This window comes from Cydia amplana, chromosome 19 (assembly GCF_948474715.1).
Source record: "Cydia amplana chromosome 19, ilCydAmpl1.1, whole genome shotgun sequence".
NCBI lineage: Eukaryota > Metazoa > Arthropoda > Insecta > Lepidoptera > Tortricidae > Cydia > Cydia amplana.
Window position 1 is genome coordinate 10635635 of NC_086087.1, and position 25420 is coordinate 10661054.

Genomic DNA, 25420 nt, shown 5'->3' on the forward strand with positions numbered 1-25420 from the left:
AGGGTTATTGCTACGAGCCCTAGTCTAGTCTGACGGTGTTTGATATTCACCGACATTCCGATATGTTGTATCGTGATATGGCGAGGCATATCAGGTGAGAACGATCATAGTACGTATACACAGGGAGAGTGCGGTCTGATTGTTATCTAGTTTCTCATCACCCATCTCTTTCTACAAGAATATTAGATAACTGCTTTAAAAGCTGCGCGACTAGATTTCGGCGTATTTTGATCCAATTTTGATATGGATAGAGTCAACGAAACCGACTGATATTATTTATACTAAGCTTGGCAGTGGTTATAAAATATCAGAGATTACTGCAGAACAGAAAATGTTACATAAATGTATAATGTAAAAATAAATACTAATTTTAGGGACGTTCTGCTGTTCAATAATATAACGCATGATAAGATTGAGCTTAATACTTCATAAGGTGTAAAACAATGATTAAAATTATTAAGATAAAATAATGAAAAAAACAATGATTTATACAGTGTATTGTTTAACTCTTGTGTTTTGTTGTGTACTTGTCACTCGTTGAGATTTTCAATATGAATACAACGTGGGTAACACAGTTAAATAGCCCTGCGACTCACTACGTTAAAACATGCAGATATACATTACGATGTAACAATTACCAATATCACTTAGTAAAACGTTTGTATCGTTTTCAGGTAAAATCATGGTATAATAATATACTCTGCCTGGTACTCTTCCGACCACGCGACTGACACAAGCCTACGTCATCATGCGACAGCGCTATATAAAGTGGCAATGTTATTGTGACGTAGGCTTGTGTCACTCTGGGAAGAGAAGACGCATGTTTTATTAGACTATGGGTAAAATGTGACAAGTTTGTCTTACATTGTCAATAGGGCTCTACAATTATGAAAACAACCGAAGGGTACCTTTCGCCTGTGAACGTTACGTATATCGCGAGATCGCATTGCAGAAGCATTATTATTACTTCATGAGTAGGATGTATGTGTAATATTCAGATGTTTAGTCCTATTAAATGTAAATACGTGGCGAGGTCGGTTGTTTTAATGAGTTATACGTTTTCTGGAAGCACTTTGTTGAGATTTATCTATGTACTGAAAGGACGCTCATATCAAAGGTATAGAAATATTATTTATTATTTCTTTCCCTTGTAAAATATGTAAATAGATGTGCAGAAAAATATTGGATATATGTTTAGTGCATATTAGATATTGTAGGTGAAAGATCTCTGGGTTCGGATGTTGTGACAATATTAAAGGCGCGCGACAAGTTTTTATTGCATATCAGAATTGTTTGAGTCCACACAAAATGGTAACCGGATTTGATTAAATATGTCAAATGAGTGTAACAAATATTGAGGACTTGAATAATTTGAATATGCATCGACGCTAGTTGTATAGTAACGCCCGGGGCCACTGATGGCTGTATCGAACCAAACGAGCGTTTCGTGCCACAGCGTGATGGCACATTATTGTATAGGTATAGTCAATGCTTAAAATATTATTGTGTGGAAGCGTTCGCATCGAGTTCAGAAAATCAACGATATCAAATAGTCTGGTTAATTAAAAGGAGTGAATCCAAATATTACGTGGCAACACTGGTTTATTGTGTATGGAGTATGCCACGTAATGTTTTGGTATTTAAATGTCGTGGCGGGGCATCGCGCGCGCAGTGCGCGTAGATTGAACTATTGCCTGTTTGATACAGAAGAGTAAATGCGTACTTGAACTCTACTTTCTTTAAACTTATAAAGCTTATTGTTCTATGCGAAACGCCTCGAGATCTTAATACGTTTACTTACTGCTGTGTAAAGGAAGAATGGATGAGCTAAATTAAAATTATTTCGGAGCTGAAAATAAATGTAATTATTTTTTTTAGGAATTGGAGTGATAATTACTTAGGAAAGAAAGCTATTTGGCGATGTGTAAATGTATAAATTAATGTTGCTATGTAAGTTTACGAGTGTCTCCTTGCCTGAGTCTAGCATTTGTTTTCCCAAAGACGATTTCATATTTTGGTTTATAAAAACCTATACCATTGGATATTATATCTGTGGCCATAACTATGTTTGTAACTTCCCTGTATTCAGGCAAAGAGACAATTGATCTGTATCATAATATCTATCAATATGAGGAATTATTTATCTGCTTTTTACATCTAACTCTTAATTCTGCGTTTTTCCTCTGCTCATGTTGGTTTGCCAAAGGAACTAAAGGCTTGTCTGCAAGAGGAGTCCTATTTTTTCTTTTTCAAATTGAAACGTTTTAAATTTGTGTTATTGTTTGTAATAATTCTAATTATAAGGATGTTATGTTATTTCGAAATTGTCTTATTGCAGTTTTCAATTACATAGCTGGTTCATAATATTCTGTGCTTTGAGTTTGACCTGAGAAACACTAGTTACAATTTATTGTTGTGTGTGAGAGGGTCGTAATAGTTGATTTTAGGACTGTTGTCAAAAATTCAGTAGGAACTCTAGTAATGTAAATTCATTCGCTCTTATGTTGTTACACATGTCATGGAATTACATTGGTGGTCGTTTATGATGGTCTGGTCCTTACCAGACGCCTTCGTTGTGAATGTTAATCTAAATAATTTGTAACCCCTAAGTAACCTGTATTTATCAAAAAATACCTTTACGACAGATCACTGATAACACGTAGCAATCTTTAGTGAGTTTTGTCGAATGTTGTTAATAAATAATGTAAAAACAACATATTAAGACAATATTTTCTTTGTAGTATTTTCGCGACGTTATTCAAACATGAGCAGGGCAAAATTGGAGATAGTTTAACTGTAAAAGATTTGTTTATATAAACGGTGTTGTAACCAGCTGCAATTTACAGTTATGTACTTTTTCACTGTTTCCGTTTTCTTAATAAAAATGTTGAAAATATATTTTCTTTTACTTTTTAAATAGTCTAGAACTAAAGATAACTGAGCCCCTAATCTCTGCAGCTTACTGTACACTTGAATCCCTCTCTACGCCCAGGATTCTATTTTATTACCTATAGAATCCTTTGCTTTGTTCAGAATTCAATGTTCTTAGGCTTTGCTGTGGACTTTTGTTAGGGTAAAATATATACAGACTAACTCGAAGACATATTTTGCTTGAAAGCGAGAATGTTACTTTGACTTTTTGATACCATTTCGCAGCGAAATCAAGGCGTCCAAAACGTTTATCAAGGTTAACTACTTTGACATTAGCTGAAAGGAATAAAATTATAAATAAAAAAGATTGCGACATTATATAATTTATTTTATATTCAACATGATACAGATGTTATGGCTTTGTATTCAAATATCGTTCTATTATAATAAAAATATTAACAAATTATCTTACATCCACTTGACAATGTACAATTTGTAATAGATCTTACAAAATATCCTAGACCATCACGAGATGGCGTCAAGAGCACATCCAACAGTTTCCCTACGTCAGATCGATACTGAACAATGATTTGATATCAGGGCGTTTTTTTGTTGTTGTCCCAAACACTTTTTTTTCAAATTTGGGTTTTTTTACGTTATTTCTACTCAGAATCACGAGCTCTTTCTATCCTAATAGGAGAAAAAAAGTGTCCTAAGATTTTTATTTCCATTCCGTCACCATTTTTCATAGACTTTGTATGGTGGTCGCGTAATGGAAAGATCGAAAAATGTATGGAAATTTTGGGACACTTCTTTTCTCCTATTAGGATAGAAAGAGCTCGTGATTCTGAGTCGAAAAAACCCAAATTTGAAAAAAAAAAAAAGTGTTGGAACAACAAAAATAAAAACGCCCATCAACTCGTGTTCGTTCAACACTTACATAGATATTGCCTATTTCATCTATGATAAGGCATTAAGTTTTGACAAGTTTTTCCTATTGGGACGAAGAGATAGGTTTTAATGCCCACTACATTCATTGCACACGTCTTCCCATTATCCAGTGCAGAGTGGTGAAGTTTCACTCTACTGTGCGACTGTCACCATACTATTATGCTAACTGTATATAAGTAAGATAAAATTACAAGGTACAGCCAGAAAATAAAACGGGAAGTAACTGAAGACATTAAAACCACGCAGGTGTAAATCTGACCTTACAGTACATTAAACTCTTATCACCAGTCTTCATGAATATTAACAAGCAAACAATGTATCAATATTTACTTTATTATACTAGAAAGCACTTGCGTTTTTAAAGAATTAGTCGAGCAAAATTTTTCCTTAAAATCACGTAATATAATGTGAAGACTTCGTTGTGTCTCGTGCGGTCACACCCGCACGGCAGTGGACGCCGCCCCGGCCAAAAACAAAATAATTGAAAACATCTTAGTTTATTTTAAAATTATCTTTGTTTATTATAATTAAATAGAAAAATAATTGATATAATAAAATCACAAACAATTTTAAAATTCAGTTGCAGATATCATAGAATCGAAAAACGTCATCTAAAAGTTTGGTCATTCATTTTGCTTTTCGTTAGGGCGGCCGAAATATCAAAAGTTAAAATCACTTATCTAAAAGGATAGACTCAACTTTTAGCAGTTTAAGGTTTTTTTTGTAACAGAATCTTTTTTAAGGTCGAGTCGAGAGTGCGAGTCATCGTCTTGAATCTAGATTCTAGACAAGCGGCGAAGAATAAACACAAACATATTAATTAGGCCTCAGCAGTCTGCGGATATTAGGTGAGTCGCAATGTCTATAAATAATGTATTTACACATCGATTGAAATCAAACAACTTAAAATTTCGATACATAACAATAAATAAAAAACAACCACAGAATCGTGTTCTGGAATGAGACGAAATTTTATGTAAGAAACGCACGCGGTGAGTTATTTATTTAATCGTACACGCTAAGATACCGTCAATATCGACACAGTTCTATTTTTATTAAAACATTTTAAAAGGGGGATCCGTCGTTCGGCGACAAATGCAAAAACGAAATTCGCACGGAAACGAGGCGGATATCGACGCGGCGCCCGTCGGCACTTGCCATCGAGTAAGCTTAAGACGAGGGAGGGAGATAAAATACGACGACCACTAACTGCGCGTCGGCGGGGCTTCAACAGATCTGTACGTGTTCGTATAGTTTGTAGCTTTCTAATAGACCCCGAAGGCTAATCCTATTGTCTATTGTTAAGAAAAACCGCTCGTGCCACGTGCCACAACCACCTGCATAAAAAATCGGTACTTCGGTTACTGAGTGCCGGCGAGTCGAACGCTACAGAACCAGTCTAAAATGTGCCATCGAGATGCGTAACAAAGGCGCGTTATCGGAGAGCGCACCTACACTGGTTTTTTGAGCGTTGGACTAGCCCGCGCTCAGGTGCCAAATAGAATAATTAGGACCCTTTTTTGCAGGTAAGTAGCACGTGTGGTTTTACTGAACAATAGACAATAGGATTAGCCTTCGGGGTCTATTAGAAAGCTACAAACTATACTCGGGATAACGAGCGGGCATCGTCGCGATCTCGCGGGTCGGCCGCCCGAGGCCGCCGACGACCGGGCCGTTCCGGTCGCTACCGTAAAACACTACACGCACGAGTTACGTACGTTCACGAGTTCACACGACTACGTACGGTCACTTGCAGAAAAATCTGTCTTTTTAGCAAAGAAGTTTGAACGCGTTCATACTTATTGCGGGAGACTGGGCTGTTAAGATTGGTTTTCCTAGGATAGCGGTGCCGTCATATAGCGGCCGTCTCCATACTAAATAATACGGCTAAATATGGATGTCGTAGTATTTGACATCCATATTTAGCCGTATTATTTAGTATGGAGACGGCCGCTATATGACGGCAACGCTATCCTAGGAAAACCGATCTTTAGACTCGATCGTAACCGAACCAAACTCGGCAAACACACCCGGACCTCCTATAATTTAATTACGCCAACTAAGTCGGAAATACTTTATGAACTCGTGAACATCCGGAGCGCCGGCGGGAGACAACACACGGCCGAGGGGTTCAAGGAGATCTTTAAGATCCCGAGAGCGGACGAGTATATCTGTTCTATTGTCTCAACCGTGTAGACGGGGCGATCGCGGCGGTCGGTAGAAGATGCCGCTAGAAGATGTCGGGGCAGCGCGCCCAGTCCTGGCGCTGCTTGCACTCCCAGTAGGTGTTGTTGTAGAGATGGCGCAGCTGCGCCTCGCCGGGGCCGGCGTCGCGCGTGAACCACAGCGGGCGCGGCGGCTCGGGCGCGGGCAGGCCGCGCGCCGCCGCCGCCTCGGCCGCCGCCTCCTGCGCGCGCCGCTTGCCGCGCTGCTTCTCTTCTAGCCGCAACTGGGGGGGAGACACGTTCAACGTTACTGCCCAGTTTTAAGGTACGTCTGTACGAGGATCCCTCGACGTCGGACCGGCCCGGCTTCGAAAGCTCGTTTGGCCATTAAAGCCCGAGCTCACCGGCTGCGTGTGCGTAGACGTGCACGTAAGCCACAGACAATCCAACCTCTAGACATAGCATAGTCGCGCTACCCCCTCTGCCACACATACGGTAGCGTTACTCCATCTTCGAGTCAATCCCGTGCCGTGATTGGTCCGTGTCTTTGAACGGACCAATCATGGCACGGGATTCGCTCACCTCGTCCCCCCGCACCCCCGTATTTTTGGCAGCATCGGTTTCATGAAAGAATTGGCCTAAGCTCAGTCTAGAGGTTGGATTGTCAGTGACGTAAGCGAAACACATGTCACGCAAATGGTGTGCCGTGTCTTATAAAGATCTATACTACGACGCACACTAGACGTCTCCGTACACGCATCTGGTGTGCCCGGGCCTTTTAAGGAAGCACCGACCGGCTGCCGACCGGAGAGTGCGACCAAAGAAAACACCTAACATAATGAATCGATGATCTGGCGAAATTTGCAAGGAAATTAAAATCCTGAAAATCTATGTAACTTATACTCGGCTGGGGACGTCTTTCGACTGATAATAGTAGTTTATGTGACTGCTACATAATGAGAGGCATTAAAATACGAGTGTGAGTTTAAGAAACGAACGTTAGTGAGTTTCTTAAAAGGATCACACGAGTATTTTAATGCCTAATTATGTACAGTTACATACACTACTTTATCTTAACACATACTTAAAACGAACTAAAAGATAAACTGTACGTCAAATGGCGGTGAATGAAAACTTTTTTCACGCATGTCACACATTCGTAGTTTTTTTAATTCCTAGACAAAAGAATGAAGTCCTTATTCTCATGTCACTCGAGATCAAATATCGTACGGTTTATATTAAAAAAACATACTAAATTGACGTTTCGTATCGATAACTGTTTTAATATCTATGGGTACTAGAATAGAGACCCACTTGAGTTTTGACTGCTGTTCCAAATTTAAACTCATAACCTTACAAAAATCTATAACGTTATGTACATTAAAGTACAAATTTTCCTACTACCACAGATAAGAAAGTTCTCATAGTAAAATTGGTTGTAATAAAGCTTGTCATTTCCTATGGTTTCTGAACGCATTATAGAGCACTAATGACATGTGTGTAGATAAAAACTTGAGCCATAAAGCCCTTCCCATTGTTAAATACAATGGGAATCGTGCCCGTGTCGCTACAATAATGTGTAATGTAATGATGTGGTACCTTCTCCGCGTTGGCCTCGTCCCAGAGCCCCTCCTCCATGAGGCGCTGGTCGGGCCGCAGCCGCGAGTCGGTGGGCGCCACGCCCGGCTCCGGCTCGTTCAGCTGCGCCGCCAGCAGGGTGAAGTTGTACCATCTGGAAACAACATCATAACTCATTTAAACTACGCCACTCTTAGGAGTTGCAACAAAAATTATCCATAATTTTCTATCCTGAAGTTATGACATACATTTATTTCCTGAACAGGTTTCTGGTTCCGAAAATACTACTACTTAAGCTTTGGATACCTCCGAAAACGGTGCCGTTATATGACGGCCGTCATATAGCGGCAGCAAAAGACGGCCGTCTTTACGGTGACGACATGTGGAAAGTACCACGGCGTCATAACACACCGTCAGCCACCAAGGTCAAAGCGGCAAATTTGAAAAATGTAGGCGCGATAGGATAACGTCCCATAGAAAATTTGAATTTCGCGCCTTTTCCTACTGACAAGATTTGCTTGATCATCTATAATTTACTTGGAGGATGAAATATCATCAGAAGAGGAAAATAACCGTAGTACGGAATCATTTATTCAAATCTCGTGTCATTTATTCAAAATGACACAAGGGTGTAGCAATCCAGAGTGTCCAAAACGTAAGGTTATTAGGGTTCGACTTAGATTCTACTCTTTCGTGGAAGATGCATATAAATACGGTCTGTGGAAAGTTAGCAAAAGGTGTATATATCCTTAAGCAGTTAAAAACACTTATCTCTAGTGATAGTCTAAAGGAAGCGTACTATGCTTATGTCCACTCAATCCTGTCATACGGAATCTTGTTATGGGGAAATGCAACAGATTTTGAGCGAGTTCTAAAAATGCAGAAACGTGCAATTAGAATCTTGGCTAACGCAAAGTATAGGGAAAGTTGTAGGGATCATTTTAAAAACCTAGGTATTCTAACATCAGTATCAACATATATTTATGAGATATTACTATATGTAAGAAGAAACCAAAGTCAATTTGTATGTGCTAGGGATATCAGTATACGCCCAACAAGGTATCCAGACGATCTGAGGCCAGTAAAATGTAGATTAAATATTACAAAAAAATGCCCTAAGATAATGGCTCAAAAATTATATAATAAGTTGCCAAAAGAAACTAAAGCCGAAACTAATTTCAACACCTTCAGTCGCCAAGTAAAGAAATTGCTACTCAAAAAGACAGTGTACAGTGTAAAGGAATACCTAAATAATGAGTACTGACTCCACCGCAAACATGTAATTTTAACTGTTTAAGTAATTTAGGTAATTATATCTGTAAATTGAAAATTAATAATGTTTAAGGCATGTACTGTTCAATTATATTAGGTATATTATCTGCTAATTCTATAAATAATTTAATTAATCATGTGGATATTTTGACGATCTTGATATGTATTCATCTTTATATTCGATTGTAATAAAAACATGTAATACTTATTGAGAAATAAATGAATCTGAATCTGAATGGCGTCACCGCTATCTAATAAAACGTTCACGAAACTATCGACACCGTCAGGGCGGCCGTCATCTTACGTTACGTTGGCAATCAACGCCGTCTAGGAAACCGCGCCATCTTGTTTACATAGACAACGTTCTAGTGACGTCATTCACCGCTATATTACGGCCGTCATATGACGGCACCGTCTTCGGAGGAATCCAAAGCTTTAGTGATTTTTGATACCATCAAAATATGTTATCAGTTCACGTAAACTAAAGACGAGTCTTCAGCATTTGTCCTGTGAACTTTGCCAATGAATGATTTTGATTCACTGGTTCAGCTTATTATATATACTTCAATACACCCAGTTCACGTATCTGTTCCTTTGCCTGAAGTTTAATCTGTTTTGCGCTAAAGTGTCGCGGCAGTATACGTACTTGTCGGAGTCTGGCGGCGCGTCGACGCGCTGCCAGGCCACGGTGAACTTGCCGGTCTTGCAGACCGTGTTGTCGGGCGACGCGCTGGTCACGGGCGCCACCTCCACACGGCTGTCCCAGTGCCCTTGCAGTACGTAGCGTGGCTGCAAACACGAATTAGTCTAAAGCAGGGATCGGAACCGGTTTTTTGCAAAAACTTAGAAGTAACCATATTTTTCGAATTATTTTATACTCGAAATGTAGGACTCAGTTGTGTTTTTAGGTTACGACTTGGTATTATTAGATTGCCCAATTAGAAATGAAGTAATGAGCAAAGAACGAAAAAATACCGTTTCCGTTCCCATACAAAAAATACCGGTATCCGATCCCTAGTCTAGAGGCCGTCCATAGAGTTGTTGGAAATGAACAAAATCAGCTATGAGACGAGATGCGAGTTGCACTTACAATATGTTTCAGGAAGAAAGAAAATGGGTTATCTTTAGGGTTAACCAGATGCACTAATCACTAAATATCGGTTTTCCTAGGATAGCGGTGCCGTCATATAGCGGCCGTCTCCATACTAAATAATACGGCTAAATATGGATGTCGTAGTATTTGTATGGAGACGGCCGCTATATGACGGCACCGCTATCCTAGGAAACCAGAGCATAAGACACTTTGGCATTCGTTTCGAGTTCACGATCATGTGCATGTGAGTATGTGAGTCTAAAGCTTTGGTTTCCTCCGATAGCGGTGCCGTCATATAGCGGCCGTCTCCATACAAATACTACGACATCCATATTTAGCCGTATTATTTAGTATGGAGACGGCCGCTATATGACGGCACCGCTATCCTAGGAAAACCGATCTTAACAGCTATAGTCTGGCGTTAAATTAAACACAAGTCGTCTCCTTCACGATTTTCGTAGACATCTCTTCTAAATACCTAAAACTGGTATGGATGTGTTCCTCGTGGTCTCTAGAATACGAATTGACCGGTTTTAGTTTATGGAGAGGGGGACGTGTCGATTAGGGCTTGCAAATATTCGAAACTTTCAGATATTCGAATATTCGACTTTTTCTGACGACGTATTCGAATATTCGAATAATTATTCGAATATTATAAAAAATAAGAAAAAGAACGAGAAATCGGTTTATTATCGTTTTATTCAAAAGCTTTTTTCACAGATTGCTAAAACTAAGGATATTTTGGCAGAAATCCACTTAATTGACTAGATTTTATCATCCTACTATAAGATGCCCACATTTATAAAAACAAGTAAAACGCCAAAATTAGACGTATTTAATATTTCTAGATAAAACTTATTGTAAATGCGTCGTTGCGTGAAATAATATAACTTTAACCATCCAAACACCTAGGTATGTAAGATATTTTTAGGGTTCCGTACCCAAAGGGTAAAAACGGGACCCTATTACTAAGACTCCGCTGTCCGTCCGTCCGTCCGTCCGTCTGTCACCAGGCTGTATCTTACGAACCGTGATAGCTAGACAGTTGAAATTTTCACAGATGATGTATTTCTTTGCTGCTATAACAACAAATACTAAAAACAGAATAAAATAAAGATTTAAGTGGGGCTCCCATTCAACAAACGTGATTTTTGACCGAAGTTAAGCAACGTCGGGCGGGGTCAGTACTTGGATGGGTGACCGTTTTTTTGCTTGTTTTGCTCTATTTTTTGTTGATGTTGCGGAACCCTCCGTGCGCGAGTCCGACTCGCACTTGACCGGGTTTTTTTTAGTAGGTAATTATTTTCCGATATAAATTAACTTGTAATCACTCAGAGGCCTGTAAAAAGGCCTTTAATTTTATTGTATTTTGAATCTTTATTGACTTTATTTGTTTTGGCAAGTTATTATTCCTAATGGTCGGCTAATTATATAATATTGGAATATTTAAGGGAAAAAGTTATTTGAGTACTGGGTGGATTATTCGTCAGCTAAAGGTGCATGGTTAGATTACCAAGTTGGGCAGGTTTGGTATGATTAAATTTGAGAATTGCGATAAGTGGCAAGGTTTAGACTTCAAAAATTCGCTTAACGTACGCTTGTACTGAATAAACAGAATGACCCTTTAACTTAAAACTTACGCACCGTAAAAATAACATACTTTTTGATTTCGTTTTCTTTTAAATTGAGTTAGGTTTCACTGTGTTCACGAAGTCTATCGAGAGGAATACAGTAAAAATATTATTTCCTTCGTATTTGGGTACCTACCGTTCCTCATTCACTGTAAATACCCGGAAAACACACAGAAACTGTAACTACAGCGGATTACATAGATTTTTTTATAGTAATAAAAAATATTCGAATATTCGAAACCTGAGCGGCCGAATATTCGAATATCAAAACAGGTCGAATATTCGACAAATTCGAATATTCGAATATTCGAATTGCAAGCCCTAGTGTCGATAAAAAGGGGGGGAATGTGGGCGGCCGACCAGCATTGATATTTGTTCACATCTTGAGTCCTATGGGACCGATCGGTTCGTTTCAGGTGTCGTTTGAAAGAGTATTAAACGTGCTATTATTGCTTCATAATAACTGTAGTCATAACTGTAGTCGTTTAGAAAATATTTTAAAATATATGATTTTTTACCGTGCATGGATGGCAAAAGTACTGACAAAACATGCGTCTAACTCAATAAATTATAACTTTACCGCAATTAATGTTATTACAAAATATACGAGAAATTTCATTAGCTTTCTAAAAACATAAGGTTTATTGGTGAATGGTATTATATAACCATGTAATGATGAATTTTGTTCAGCATGGGTCACTACGCACCGTCACGTAAATGGCGGGCGACCGACCACAACTGTTCATTGTTTCTCGGGTTCTATTTTACTGATCAATTGGTGATGCATACCATTAGAAAGAATGTTAAATGTACAATAATTGGTTTCTAATAACCGTAGTCATAACTGTAGTCATTTACAAAATAATTGAAAATATATGATTTTTACCGTGCATGGACATAAGTACTGGTAAAACATGCTTCTAACTCAATAGATTATAACATTACCGCAATAAATATTTTCAAAATATACGGGAAACTTTATGAGCTATCCAAAAATATAAGTTTTATTGCTTTATAATGTTGTATAACTAAGTAATCATGAATTTTGTTCAGCATGGGTACTGTGCACCGTCACGTAAATGGAGCCCGGCCATCGTTGAGTTTTCATTATATTTCAGGTTCTATTTTTCTGATACATGGTGGATACCATTTGCAAGCATATTAAATTTTCTGTGAATACTCGATTGTTTGAAATCTGAGGCCCAAAATAACCATTTTAAAAATATTAAAGAAAATGTTTAATTTTTACCTTAGAGGTTTGCTTAGTGACTGAAATAATTTGAGAAAGAGATAATGTAGTAAATATAGCGTGAAATTTTTAGAGTTAAATCAGCAAACTATTTATTAACTTTCCAAAAATATTGTTTAGTTACCGTACAACTATAAACATATATGTAGGTATGCCAGGACCAATTTCGCCAAGCAAGCAAACACACGGCGCGGCGAGCGCCTGGTAGACCAGCAGCATTCTATTATTGTTTGACAGTACATTTTATAATGTAGGTATCCAAAATGATAAAATATCGATATAAATGATGGTTTGTTTGTTTTGTTTTTTTATCACAGGAAACTTAAGTATAGTTTGACTCTTTTGACAAAAGCCCAGTTCTAGGTTCATAACATCGTTAAGTTCGTAGCTTTCATGATTGCAAAACCACTGCATATGAAGTACTTAATATCTGTGTTGTTATTTGACTCACGCGTCTACACGTAAAACGTTTTCAAACCCACTCCGTAGTTAATAATTTAAAATCACCTTTTTAGTGAGATCTGAGGCTTGTGGCGTTAAAGAGATATTTGTCGCCGCACGCTCCAGGATGCAAAATAAGTGACTACTATTTGAGTAGCAGCGTAAGTATGTCCACATAATAACTATCCGTGAAGTCCGGTTTTAAGTATAGTAATAGTAAGATAAGGTCAATATTGAGTAAACTATCTATATTATATTTATTTACTATTTTATTTTACGGTCTAATTTATAGTTTTTGCTTACCTATTGATTCATTGGCGTTTGGCATTGTAGTTTTAGCTTGTAAGTATGACTCTATTGACAGTTATAAGATGTACTACGGTATTTAAATAACGCTCGTCTGTAACTACATGATCTTAGATCTATAATAGCGACTCATAACTTCTCTGTTCGACTGTAAGTCATACAAGAGAGTTAAGTAGCGATTGCGATATAAAAAGCTATAAGTAGAAGGCTTTATCACACGTTTAGAACCTTAAGTGCAAATTGCAGATTATTACTCATATAGATGTTAAGGGTGTTCAATTCACTTTGAGCTATAAGCTATAATACTAGCAGCTTAACATGCAATATAGCGCCCAAAACAGCTACTGTAGATCTTAAATCTTTAGATGAACCTTTTAAACACTTTTATCTCACCAGAGTCTGTAAACTGTAAACTAAGACTATAGATGTAGCTATTCTAGAGCCAGGCTGTCTTTAGGTAAGAAAATAGGTACTGCTAAGTGTCGCCTAATTGTTTGTTGGGATTTATATGACGGTGCGCAGTGACCCATGCTGAACAAAATTCATTATTACTTGGTTATATAATATCTTACACCAATAAATCTTATGTTTTTGGAAAGATAATGAAATGTCTCGTATATTTTGTAAATACATTAATTGCGATAAAGTTATAATTTATTAAGTTAGAACCATGTTTTAGCAGTACTTATGTGCATGCACGGTAAAAAATCATGTTTTCAATTATTTTGAAAATGACTAAAGTTATGACTACAGTTATTGAAAACCAATTATAGTACGTTTAATATTCTTTCAAATGGTATCTATCACGAACTGATCAATAAAATAAAACCCGAGAAATAATGAAAAGTTGACACCGATCTCCTGCCATTTACGTGACGGCGCTTAGTGACCCATGTTGAACAAAATTCGTAATTACTTGGTTATATAATATCATACACCAAAAAAACTTATATTTTTGGAAAGCTAATGAAATTTCACGTACATTTTGTAAGAATATTATTGGAGTAAAGTTATAATTTATTGAGTTAGACGCATATTTTATCAGTACTTATGCCATCCATGCACGGTAAAAAAATCAAATATTTTAAAATATTTTGTAAATTACTAAAGTTATGACTACGGCTATTAGAAACCATTTATTGTACGTTTAATAACCTTTCAAATGGTACCTATCAGCAATTGATCAATAAAATAGAACCCGAGAAATAATGAAAAGTTTACGTCGGTCGCCCGCCATTTACGTGACGGTGCGTAGTGACCCATGCTGAACAAAATTCGTTATTAATTGGTTATATAATATCATACGCCAATAAAACTTATGTTTTTGGTAAGCTAATGAAATGTCTCGTATATTTTGTAATAAAATAATTGCGGTATTGTTGTAATTTATTGAGTTAGGCGCATATTTAATCAGTACTTATGCCATCCATGCACGGTATAAAATCAAATATTTTAAAATATTTTGTAAACGACTACAGTTATGACTACGGTTATTATGAAACAATAATAGCACGTTTAATACTCTTTCAAACGACACCTCACACGAACCGATCGGTCCCATAGGACTCAAGATGTGAACAAATATCAATAACGGTCGGCCGCCATCTTTGCCCCCCTTTTTTTCGACCCGTCCCCCACTCCATAAACTAAAACCGGTCATTTCGTATTCTAGAGATCACGAGGAACACATCCATACCAGTTTTAGGTATTTAGAAGAGATGTCGACGACTTTTCTCGAAACAGGCCGATTTCCACCTGTCTACTACTGTAGTGGAGGTCACGTGAGGTGTACAGCTGTCACTCACCACGCCGTTGGGGTCCTTGATGACGCCGGTGACCTTCCGCTGCGTGTCCTTGCTGAAGTACCCGTAGGGCTGGTACTTGAGGTGCGCCACGTAGCCGGCCGCCGCGCCCGCCTCGCCGACGATGTCCATGTCGCCGTGGTTGTCCACCCACAGCTTGCCCACGATTATGTTGTGGACTGTTGTCGTCACCTGTCATAACGAATACAGGTATTTTATTCTTTGTATGGACTTATATAGAAAATTATGAAAACGCATATGTAATTATGCAAAAAAAGACATATTGACATCACGATACGATCGATGGCTAATTTGATTTGAACAAGATGGACGTACGTAAACAGAAAAGATCTATAGGTATTTGAATCAAATGTTCATCAACGGGGAAGACCTAACCAAATACCTATTTTTATGTCCACGAGTGGCGGTCGAACATAACTATTTTATTTTTAACTACATATTACTGTAAAGCAGGGATGTTGCGGATGCCGATTTTTTGACATCCGCGAAGGCGGATGCGGATTTTTAAAGGCTCACATCCGCGGATGCGGATGTCAAGATAGGTACATAAAAAACGTCAAATAGGTATACATTTTAGTAATTTTTATTAAAAAAAAAACCGGCCAAGTGCGAGTCGGACTCGCGTTCCAAGGGTTCCGTACATTAAGTCCCATTCACGCTTGACTGCTCATTTCTAATAGTTTTTTTTGGCTACCTAATGACTAAATTACCTAGCAGTCTAGCACTTACGCCAATGCTAAGACGTTCCTGTACCGACCTGTTCCACATCCGCATCCGCATTAAACTCCGCATCGATTTTATGCGGATGCAGATGTTGAAAATAATGCGGAAGTTCCGCGGTTGCGGATATTCGCAACATCCCTGCAGTGTAAAGTTTAATACCAAGACAATCCTAAGTATATCTGCAATGGCAACAGTGCTACGAATCTTTTGGTTGCGTAGTAACCTGATTAATCCAATAGTACTTGTTCCCGCTTCGCTTGAAGGTTAGATTCCTGGTGCACGTGGGCTCGACCTTGATCACCTGGCCCCGGAACTTGCTGGTGAACGAGTACACCTGCAGCATCGTCCACGGCCTGCCGTCGCAGTGCGTCGCCGACGCGGGCGGGTGGTGCGACACCTGAGACCGGGACTAGGCTATTCCTACGTAGGCTGATAGCGGGCGCGATCACTGGCCCTTCGTTTATTCGCGTCGCGTTCGCATAGATAGGATCTGGCGTCAGTTAGGAACTGACTCTTACTACGTCTAAATCTCCCTATGCTAAGTCGACTCTAGTAAGGCCAAATGAAAATACTATGGCACAGAGGCATTTAAGCTTTGGTTTCCTCCGAAAGCGGTGCCGTCATATAGCGGCCGTCTCCATACAAATACTACGACATCCATTGTTGTATCGCATAAAAGACCAAAATAATGTTATAAAACCAGTGGCATTTGCCAGTAAAAAATTAAATGATACCCAAATTAAATATCCCATCCACGTCGCCAATGTTGTATCGCTAATTAACTTGGTGTAATTAATTAATACGACCAGATAATATTCGACATGCAACGTTTTATTTTAGAACACACGAACAGAACATGACATTGACAGATGCTGTCCATAATGGCGGGAGACTGCTGCTGAGTTGCCAGCTCTATATATACAACATCCATATTTAGCCGTATTATTTAGTATGGGGACGGCCGCTATATGACGGCACCGCTATCCTAGGAAAACCGATCTTTAGTAATTATATATTAACGCCACACGTATGTCAAGCCTCTGTCGCACCGAAAAATAATTACTTTCAAAAGGTACGTGTTACGCGTGAATCCGTACGCGTCTCGCTTTCAACACGTCTGTTTAGAGTATGTCGTAATCGCTCATTTGTACGGAGCTAACATTATAATGACAGCGGTACTCGTTCCCGCTGCGATGGATGCTGCAAGCATGCTGCTGGGACGAGCTCGGCGGATAGTGGACCCGGGACCATCACACTAACATCGTAACAGGCGCGGTACTCGTTCCCGCAGCGGTGGAAGCTGCAAGCATGCTGCTGGGACGAGCTCGGCGGATAGTGGACCCGGGACCATCACACTAACATCGTAACAGGCGCGGTACTCGTTCCCGCTGCGGTGGAAGCTGCAAGCATGCTGCTGGGACGAGCTCGGCGGGTGGTGGACCCGGGACCATCACACTAACATCGTAACAGGCGCGGTACTCGTTCCCGCTGCGGTGGAAGCTGCAAGCATGCTGCTGGGACGAGCTCGGCAGATAGTGGACCCGGGACCATCACACTAACATCGTAACAGGCGCGGTACTCGTTCCCGCTGTGATGGAAGCTGCAAGCATGCTGCTGGGACGAGCTCGGCGGGTGGTGGACCCGGGACCGTCATAACTAACATCGTAACAGGCGCGGTACTCGTTCCCGCTGCGGTGGAAGCTGCAAGCATGCTGCTGGGACGAGCTCGGCGGATAGTGGACCCGGGACCATCACACTAACATCGTAACAGGCGCGGTACTCGTTCCCGCTGCGGTGGAAGCTGCAAGCATGCTGCTGGGACGAGCTCGGCGGGTGGTGGACCCGGGACCATCACACTAACATCGTAACAGGCGCGGTACTCGTTCCCGCTGCGGTGGAAGCTGCAAGCATGCTGCTGGGACGAGCTCGGCGGGTGGTGGACCCGGGACCATCACACTAACATCGTAACAGGCGCGGTACTCGTTCCCGCTGCGGTGGAAGCTGCAAGCATGCTGCTGGGACGAGCTCGGCGGGTGGTGGACCCGGGACCATCACACTAACATCGTAACAGGCGCGGTACTCGTTCCCGCTGCGGTGGAAGCTGCAAGCATGCTGCTGGGACGAGCTCGGCGGGTGGTGGACCCGGGACCATCACACTAACATCGTAACAGGCGCGGTACTCGTTCCCGCTGCGGTGGAAGCTGCAAGCATGCTGCTGGGACGAGCTCGGCGGGTGGTGGACCCGGGACCATCACACTAACATCGTAACAGGCGCGGTACTCGTTCCCGCTGCGGTGGAAGCTGCAAGCATGCTGCTGGGACGAGCTCGGCGGGTGGTGGACCCGGGACCATCACACTAACATCGTAACAGGCGCGGTACTCGTTCCCGCTGCGGTGGAAGCTGCAAGCATGCTGCTGGGACGAGCTCGGCGGATAGTGGACCCGGGACCATCACACTAACATCGTAACAGGCGCGGTACTCGTTCCCGCTGCGGTGGAAGCTGCAAGCATGCTGCTGGGACGAGCTCGGCGGATAGTGGACCCGGGACCATCATACTAACATCGTAACAGGCGCGGTACTCGTTCCCGCTGCGGTGGAAGCTGCAAGCATGCTGCTGGGACGAGCTCGGCGGGTGGTGGACCCGGGACCATCACACTAACATCGTAACAGGCGCGGTACTCGTTCCCGCTGCGGTGGAAGCTGCAAGCATGCTGCTGGGACGAGCTCGGCGGATAGTGGACCCGGGACCATCATACTAACATCGTAACAGGCGCGGTACTCGTTCCCGCTGCGGTGGAAGCTGCAAGCATGCTGCTGGGACGAGCTCGGCGGGTGGTGGACCCGGGACCATCACACTAACATCGTAACAGGCGCGGTACTCGTTCCCGCTGCGGTGGAAGCTGCAAGCATGCTGCTGGGACGAGCTCGGCGGATAGTGGACCCGGGACCATCACACTAACATCGTAACAGGCGCGGTACTCGTTCCCGCTGCGGTGGATGCTGCAAGCATGCTGCTGGGACGAGCTCGGCGGATAGTGGACCCGGGACCATCACACTAACATCGTAACAGGCGCGGTACTCGTTCCCGCTGCGGTGGATGCTGCAAGCATGCTGCTGGGACGAGCTCGGCGGATAGTGGACCCGGGACCATCACACTAACATCGTAACAGGCGCGGTACTCGTTCCCGCTGCGGTGGAAGCTGCAAGCATGCTGCTGGGACGAGCTCGGCGGGTGGTGGACCCGGGACCATCACACTAACATCGTAACAGGCGCGGTACTCGTTCCCGCTGCGGTGGAAGCTGCAAGCATGCTGCTGGGACGAGCTCGGCGGATAGTGGACCCGGGACCATCATACTAACATCGTAACAGGCGCGGTACTCGTTCCCGCTGCGGTGGAAGCTGCAAGCATGCTGCTGGGACGAGCTCGGCGGGTGGTGGACCCGGGACCATCACACTAACATCGTAACAGGCGCGGTACTCGTTCCCGCTGCGGTGGAAGCTGCAAGCATGCTGCTGGGACGAGCTCGGCGGATAGTGGACCCGGGACCATCACACTAACATCGTAACAGGCGCGGTACTCGTTCCCGCTGCGGTGGAAGCTGCAAGCATGCTGCTGGGACGAGCTCGGCGGATAGTGGACCCGGGACCATCACACTAACATCGTAACAGGCGCGGTACTCGTTCCCGCTGCGGTGGATGCTGCAAGCATGCTGCTGGGACGAGCTCGGCGGATAGTGGACCCGGGACCATCACACTAACATCGTAACAGGCGCGGTACTCGTTCCCGCTGCGGTGGATGCTGCAAGCATGCTGCTGGGACGAGCTCGGCGGATAGTGGACCCGGGACCATCACACTAACATCGTAACAGGCGCGGTACTCGTTCCCGCTGCGGTGGAAGCTGCAAGCATGCTGCTGGGACGAGCTCGGCGGGTGGTGGACCCGGGACCATCACACTAACATCGTAACAGGCGCGGTACTCGTTCCCGCTGCGGTGGAAGCTGCAAGCATGCTGCTGGGACGAGCTCGGCGGATAGTGGACCCGGGACCATCATACTAACATCGTAACAGGCGCGGTACTCGTTCCCGCTGCGGTGGAAGCTGCAAGCATGCTGCTGGGACGAGCTCGGCGGGTGGTGGACCCGGGACCATCACACTAACATCGTAACAGGCGCGGTACTCGTTCCCGCTGCGGTGGAAGCTGCAAGCATGCTGCTGGGACGAGCTCGGCGGATAGTGGACCCGGGACCATCACACTAACATCGTAACAGGCGCGGTACTCGTTCCCGCTGCGGTGGATGCTGCAAGCATGCTGCTGGGACGAGCTCGGCGGATAGTGGACCCGGGACCATCACACTAACATCGTAACAGGCGCGGTACTCGTTCCCGCTGCGGTGGATGCTGCAAGCATGCTGCTGGGACGAGCTCGGCGGATAGTGGACCCGGGACCATCACACTAACATCGTAACAGGCGCGGTACTCGTTCCCGCTGCGGTGGATGCTGCAAGCATGCTGCTGGGACGAGCTCGGCGGATAGTGGACCCGGGACCATCACACTAACATCGTAACAGGCGCGGTACTCGTTCCCGCTGCGGTGGAAGCGCATCCAGCGCGTGCGGTCCGGGTGGATGCTGATCACCTGGCCGGTGAACACGCTGCTCCACGCCTGCTGCTGCGACGAGCTCCACGCCGCGCTGTCCAGGTGCATGGCCAGCGTCGGCGGGTGGTGCTGGACCTGGGACCGTCACTTATCACTCACCTTGGAATGGGCGCGCGTAGTATATCACCTTAAGGCTAAAAGCAAGTATAGACATCAAGTCAGAACGGATTGGTTCTATAGAACTTTCAATAGCAGCAGCAGAGAAAGCCCTATTATAGTTAACGTTACGTGTTCTTGGCCGTCAAGCTTTGGTCACCCGACTAATTTACATAGATTGTCTTTGATATGTTATCAGCAAACTCAAAACGCGTTTTGAATTTCGTCGCATTGCGAATGGTCTCTTCCTCGCGGTAGCAATTCTATTGTAATACTTGCTTTTAGCCGTAAGGCCAAATGCGAGATATTGAAGTGGCAGTACTAAAGTTACTTACGTCCTTGGTAGATGTAGCAGCGTATTGAATTCAGTCATTTTTACAATCTCTAAACTTTTACAATTATAATTAGAACCGATACAACGCGGCGCGGCTGTTAGCAAAAATTAGGAGTTTTATTTACACATCCCATTTGGCCTTACAAGAGTATCTAATATAAAACATAACTAACATGTCTAAAGTGGAGACGTTTAATGCAATAACGTCAACACTCTAGTCATGTTATTTGAACCTACCGACCTATTGTTTATTTCGTTCCACCGCCCGCTTTCTTCCTGTTCTATACCAAACCTGTCAGTCGTTATGAGTCATCAAAACTCTCTCGACCTATACTTTTTTCCGAAGTGACAACTGGATCTTAGAAACTATAAATTCCCGATCTAAATTGATAACACAAAAATAAAGTATAATATGTTCACGTACTGAATTATCTCGATGTGTGTCGCCTGCCTTACCTAACACAACGAAGCGCGCATGTATATGACTCTTTCGTGCCTCTGCCGTGTCGAATACATGTAGTAACGTGTGTGTGTGTGTGTGTGTGTGTGTGTGTGTGTGTGTGTGTGTGTGTGTGTGTGTACCTTCCTCCAGGTGTACTTGTTGCCCTGGCTGGGGAAGCAGGCGGAGGCGGCGCCGAGCGGCACCACCTGCAGGTACTTCCCGCGGAACTTGGTGGTCATGGTGAACTCCTGCCAGCACTGCCAGCCCGCCACGCCCTCGCAGTGCTGCGCCACCATGGGCGGGTGGTGCGACACCTGCCCCACATAACCACTTTAAAGCACCCTCCACACTCATGCGCGAAGCCGCGAACGCGAATGTGAAGTCGATTTTCGGAGACAGCGAAATCGACTCCACACTCGCGTTCGCGGCTTCGCCCGCAATTCACGCACATAGTCTGGAGGGGGCTTAATGGGTGGCCGAAACAGCGCGGACGGGGTACGTTCCGAAACGAGATGTAATTGCCGCATTTAATGGGGTTGGCCGGTCGAAGGTTTTAACTGTTGGTTACTCAATTGCTTCAATTTTTAATTAGTAAATCAGAATATGTACATAGTGAAAAATCGAGATATTATTTGATTTTATTGATGACATAATTATTTATTACTGTTAGTCCTACGAATAATGTCAATTTTATATCTTATGGTGCGTCCAATGATGATCCCTAGGACATTTCATTTTTATACGGAGCAGCTGTCTCGTAAAATGTTTGTAGAATTTTTTTAGAAGCATAGCACATTAATTTATTTAGAAATGTAACATTTTTTTTTAAGTAAGAAAAATACGGTGAAATATATTACTTCAACGATTTTTTAAATTAAAATTATCCAAAAGCGACTTGAAGGTTGAAGGAACTGCCATTCGACGCGTGAAGTATAGAGACCGGTTAAACCTACGTTGGCGCCATCTATGTGAAGTTGTTAATATGCGTTTTAAATATGCGATTTCTCGCCCTACCCACTGGGCTAGCGCGATTTGCGCTTGTATTAGGAACTCGTTTTAGAACGTACCCGTAATTATTGTTTTTTTTTTTTTGGAATTTGGAAAAGGTGTGAGGCGAGTGCTGGGAGGATAGGCGAGGAAGGAGACAGGCAGAGCGGGGAACGAGGCAGAAAACGGGCGGGGAAGTGGGATGGAACATCAGGGGAATTTGGTTATCAACAAAGGATTTTAAAGGCTGTAACTCACTTGGTCGTATACATTCTTATTTCCTAGATATTATTTGGGCTGCATCTTAATCATTAATATTACAAAAAATTTGTATTCCCATCTGTGCCCGGCGGGGATGGATGGGAATACACCCAAAAAACGACAGCCAAGTTAGTTTCAGCTGCAATAGTACATTACAAGTGCGAAAAGTAGGAAATTCAAAACGAGTGACGATAAATTAAAACCCGGACGAAGGGAGTGTTTTAAATCGGCACGAGAATTAACGATTCGCATGTGTATCGTACGTTTTACAGTACATATGTATCGAAAATTTAAAGGAATATATTTCTTTAAATTTTCGATACGTATAGTGCTAATTACCGTACTAGTGCGGTAAAGTAGCACCATACGATTGGGAAAAGTAGTACCTATATTCGTAACGAGTGGCGATACGCTCTCTATTCTATTCTATAAATTAAAACTCGACCGAAGGTGCGAGGTGAGTGTTTTAAATCGACACGAGTTGCATTCGACAGTGGTCAGGATTGCTCTTTTGGATGCATCCACACCGCAGTATATGTATGTGTAACAATTGTTTATGTGGACCAACACTGTGCAACAGTATGTAACCAGGTAAGTTACCTAATGTTACAGTGTTTAAATGTTGGATGCTTGTAAAGCAATGTATTTTTTAACACGCTTTTATTAGGTCGACCTGTATGTAACTAACATGTAATGGAATCTTGCAAGTTAAATTTGATCCACTTCCCGGTTTCCGATTGAGCTGAAACTTTGCATACACATGTAAGTCGGGTGACAATGCAATATTATGGTACCATCGAGCTGATCTGATCATGGAGACAGGAGGTGGCCATAGGAACTCTGTGATGACACAACGCAACCTAATTGTGTTAGGGATTTTTAGAATTGTCTCAATGAGTATTAGTTGTCTGTCGTAAGAAAAGTACAGTCAGCGATAAAAGCGTGTACCAAAAATGAAATTTTTGCCAAAAACTTATTATTTCGGTTAGTGTCCAACAGTTACCTGTTCCGAGATACACCGCCAGCCGAGGTCTGACATTCTGTCGCACTCGTACGTCTCGCCTAGTAGGGGGTTGAAGGGCTTATTCGTTCTGCAACAAGAAACACCTTTGTAGAATCACTTTTAGCAAAGAGTTATTGGTCGTAATAGTAATTAATGGGATTATTCGTGGCGTATTCCCATTTGTCCCCCCCTAACAGAGATGGGAATAGGTGTTTTCATATAAATCATTCCCATTTTTTCCCTCCTCGTGTATGGCGGCGGTCTCGTGGGGCGGGGACAAAATTTAATACATCTTATTCATAAATGTTTGTCATTATCTAACAAACCGCTGATGATCGTTTATCCCTATACGTCATTTTGACATTTCTGTTTGTTAGAAAGAGACAAGATTTAACAGAGGTTTGTAAGTGGTTGCTAAGTTTTATGAATAAGGGGGATAAAGTTTAAGACGCATTAATAAAATTCAACTCTGATGAAGTTGGTATAGGAACCAATCGGACCGGTTCCGATTTCAAACACAAATTATGAAAAAATTGTGTAAAAGGTATCCATGGCCCAGGCCGGACTGGGCTAGTACCGTGTGTTGGTAGTCACCTGCAGGCCGTGGTGGCGTACGCGGACACGGTGAAGGCGGCCACGTAGGCGAGCTGCTGCGCGGGGTCGTTGACCCGCGCCTGGTCCAGTACTCGCGTGTTGCTAGTCACCTGCAGGCCGTGGTGGCGTACGCGGACACGTAGGCGAGCTGTTGCGCGGGGTCGTTGACCCGCGCCTGGTCCAGTACTCGCGTGTTGCTAGTCACCTGCAGGCCGTGGTGGCGTACGCGGACACGGTGAAGGCGGCCACGTAGGCGAGCTGCTGCGCGGGGTCGTTGACCCGCGCCTGGTCCAGTACTCGCGTGTTGCTAGTCACCTGCAGGCCGTGGTGGCGTACGCGGACACGGTGAAGGCGGCCACGTAGGCGAGCTGCTGCGCGGGGTCGTTGACCCGCGCCTGGTCCAGTACTCGCGTGTTGCTAGTCACCTGCAGGCCGTGGTGGCGTACGCGGACACGGTGAAGGCGGCCACGTAGGCGAGCTGCTGCGCGGGGTCGTTGACCCGCGCCTGGTCCAGTACTCGCGTGTTGCTAGTCACCTGCAGGCCGTGGTGGCGTACGCGGACACGTAGGCGAGCTGTTGCGCGGGGTCGTTGACCCGCGCCTGGTCCAGTACTCGCGTGTTGCTAGTCACCTGCAGGCCGTGGTGGCGTACGCGGACACGGTGAAGGCGGCCACGTAGGCGAGCTGCTGCGCGGGGTCGTTGAACCGCGCCTGGTCCAGTACTCGCGTGTTGCTAGTCACCTGCAGGCCGTGGTGGCGTACGCGGACACGTAGGCGAGCTGTTGCGCGGGGTCGTTGACCCGCGCCTGGTCCAGTACTCGCGTGTTGCTAGTCACCTGCAGGCCGTGGTGGCGTACGCGGACACGGTGAAGGCGGCCACGTAGGCGAGCTGCTGCGCGGGGTCGTTGAACCGCGCCTGGTCCAGTACTCGCGTGTTGCTA

General features: G+C 43.4%; 1 protein-coding gene across 1 annotated transcript in view; it reads right to left on the bottom strand.

Annotated features, from left to right (window-relative positions):
- Window positions 1–6052: 6052 nt before the first annotated feature.
- Window positions 6053–25420, bottom strand: part of LOC134656989 (oxysterol-binding protein 1) — a 44369-nt gene continuing 25001 nt past the window's right edge. The window contains exons 11-16 of the mRNA XM_063512554.1: window positions 23887–23974; window positions 21776–21949; window positions 15363–15551; window positions 9484–9626; window positions 7587–7719; window positions 6053–6271 (exon numbers count right to left, since the gene is read on the bottom strand). Of these exons, the coding sequence (XP_063368624.1) occupies window positions 6053–6271; window positions 7587–7719; window positions 9484–9626; window positions 15363–15551; window positions 21776–21949; window positions 23887–23974 (946 nt within the window). The remainder of the gene's footprint in view (window positions 6272–7586; window positions 7720–9483; window positions 9627–15362; window positions 15552–21775; window positions 21950–23886; window positions 23975–25420) is intronic.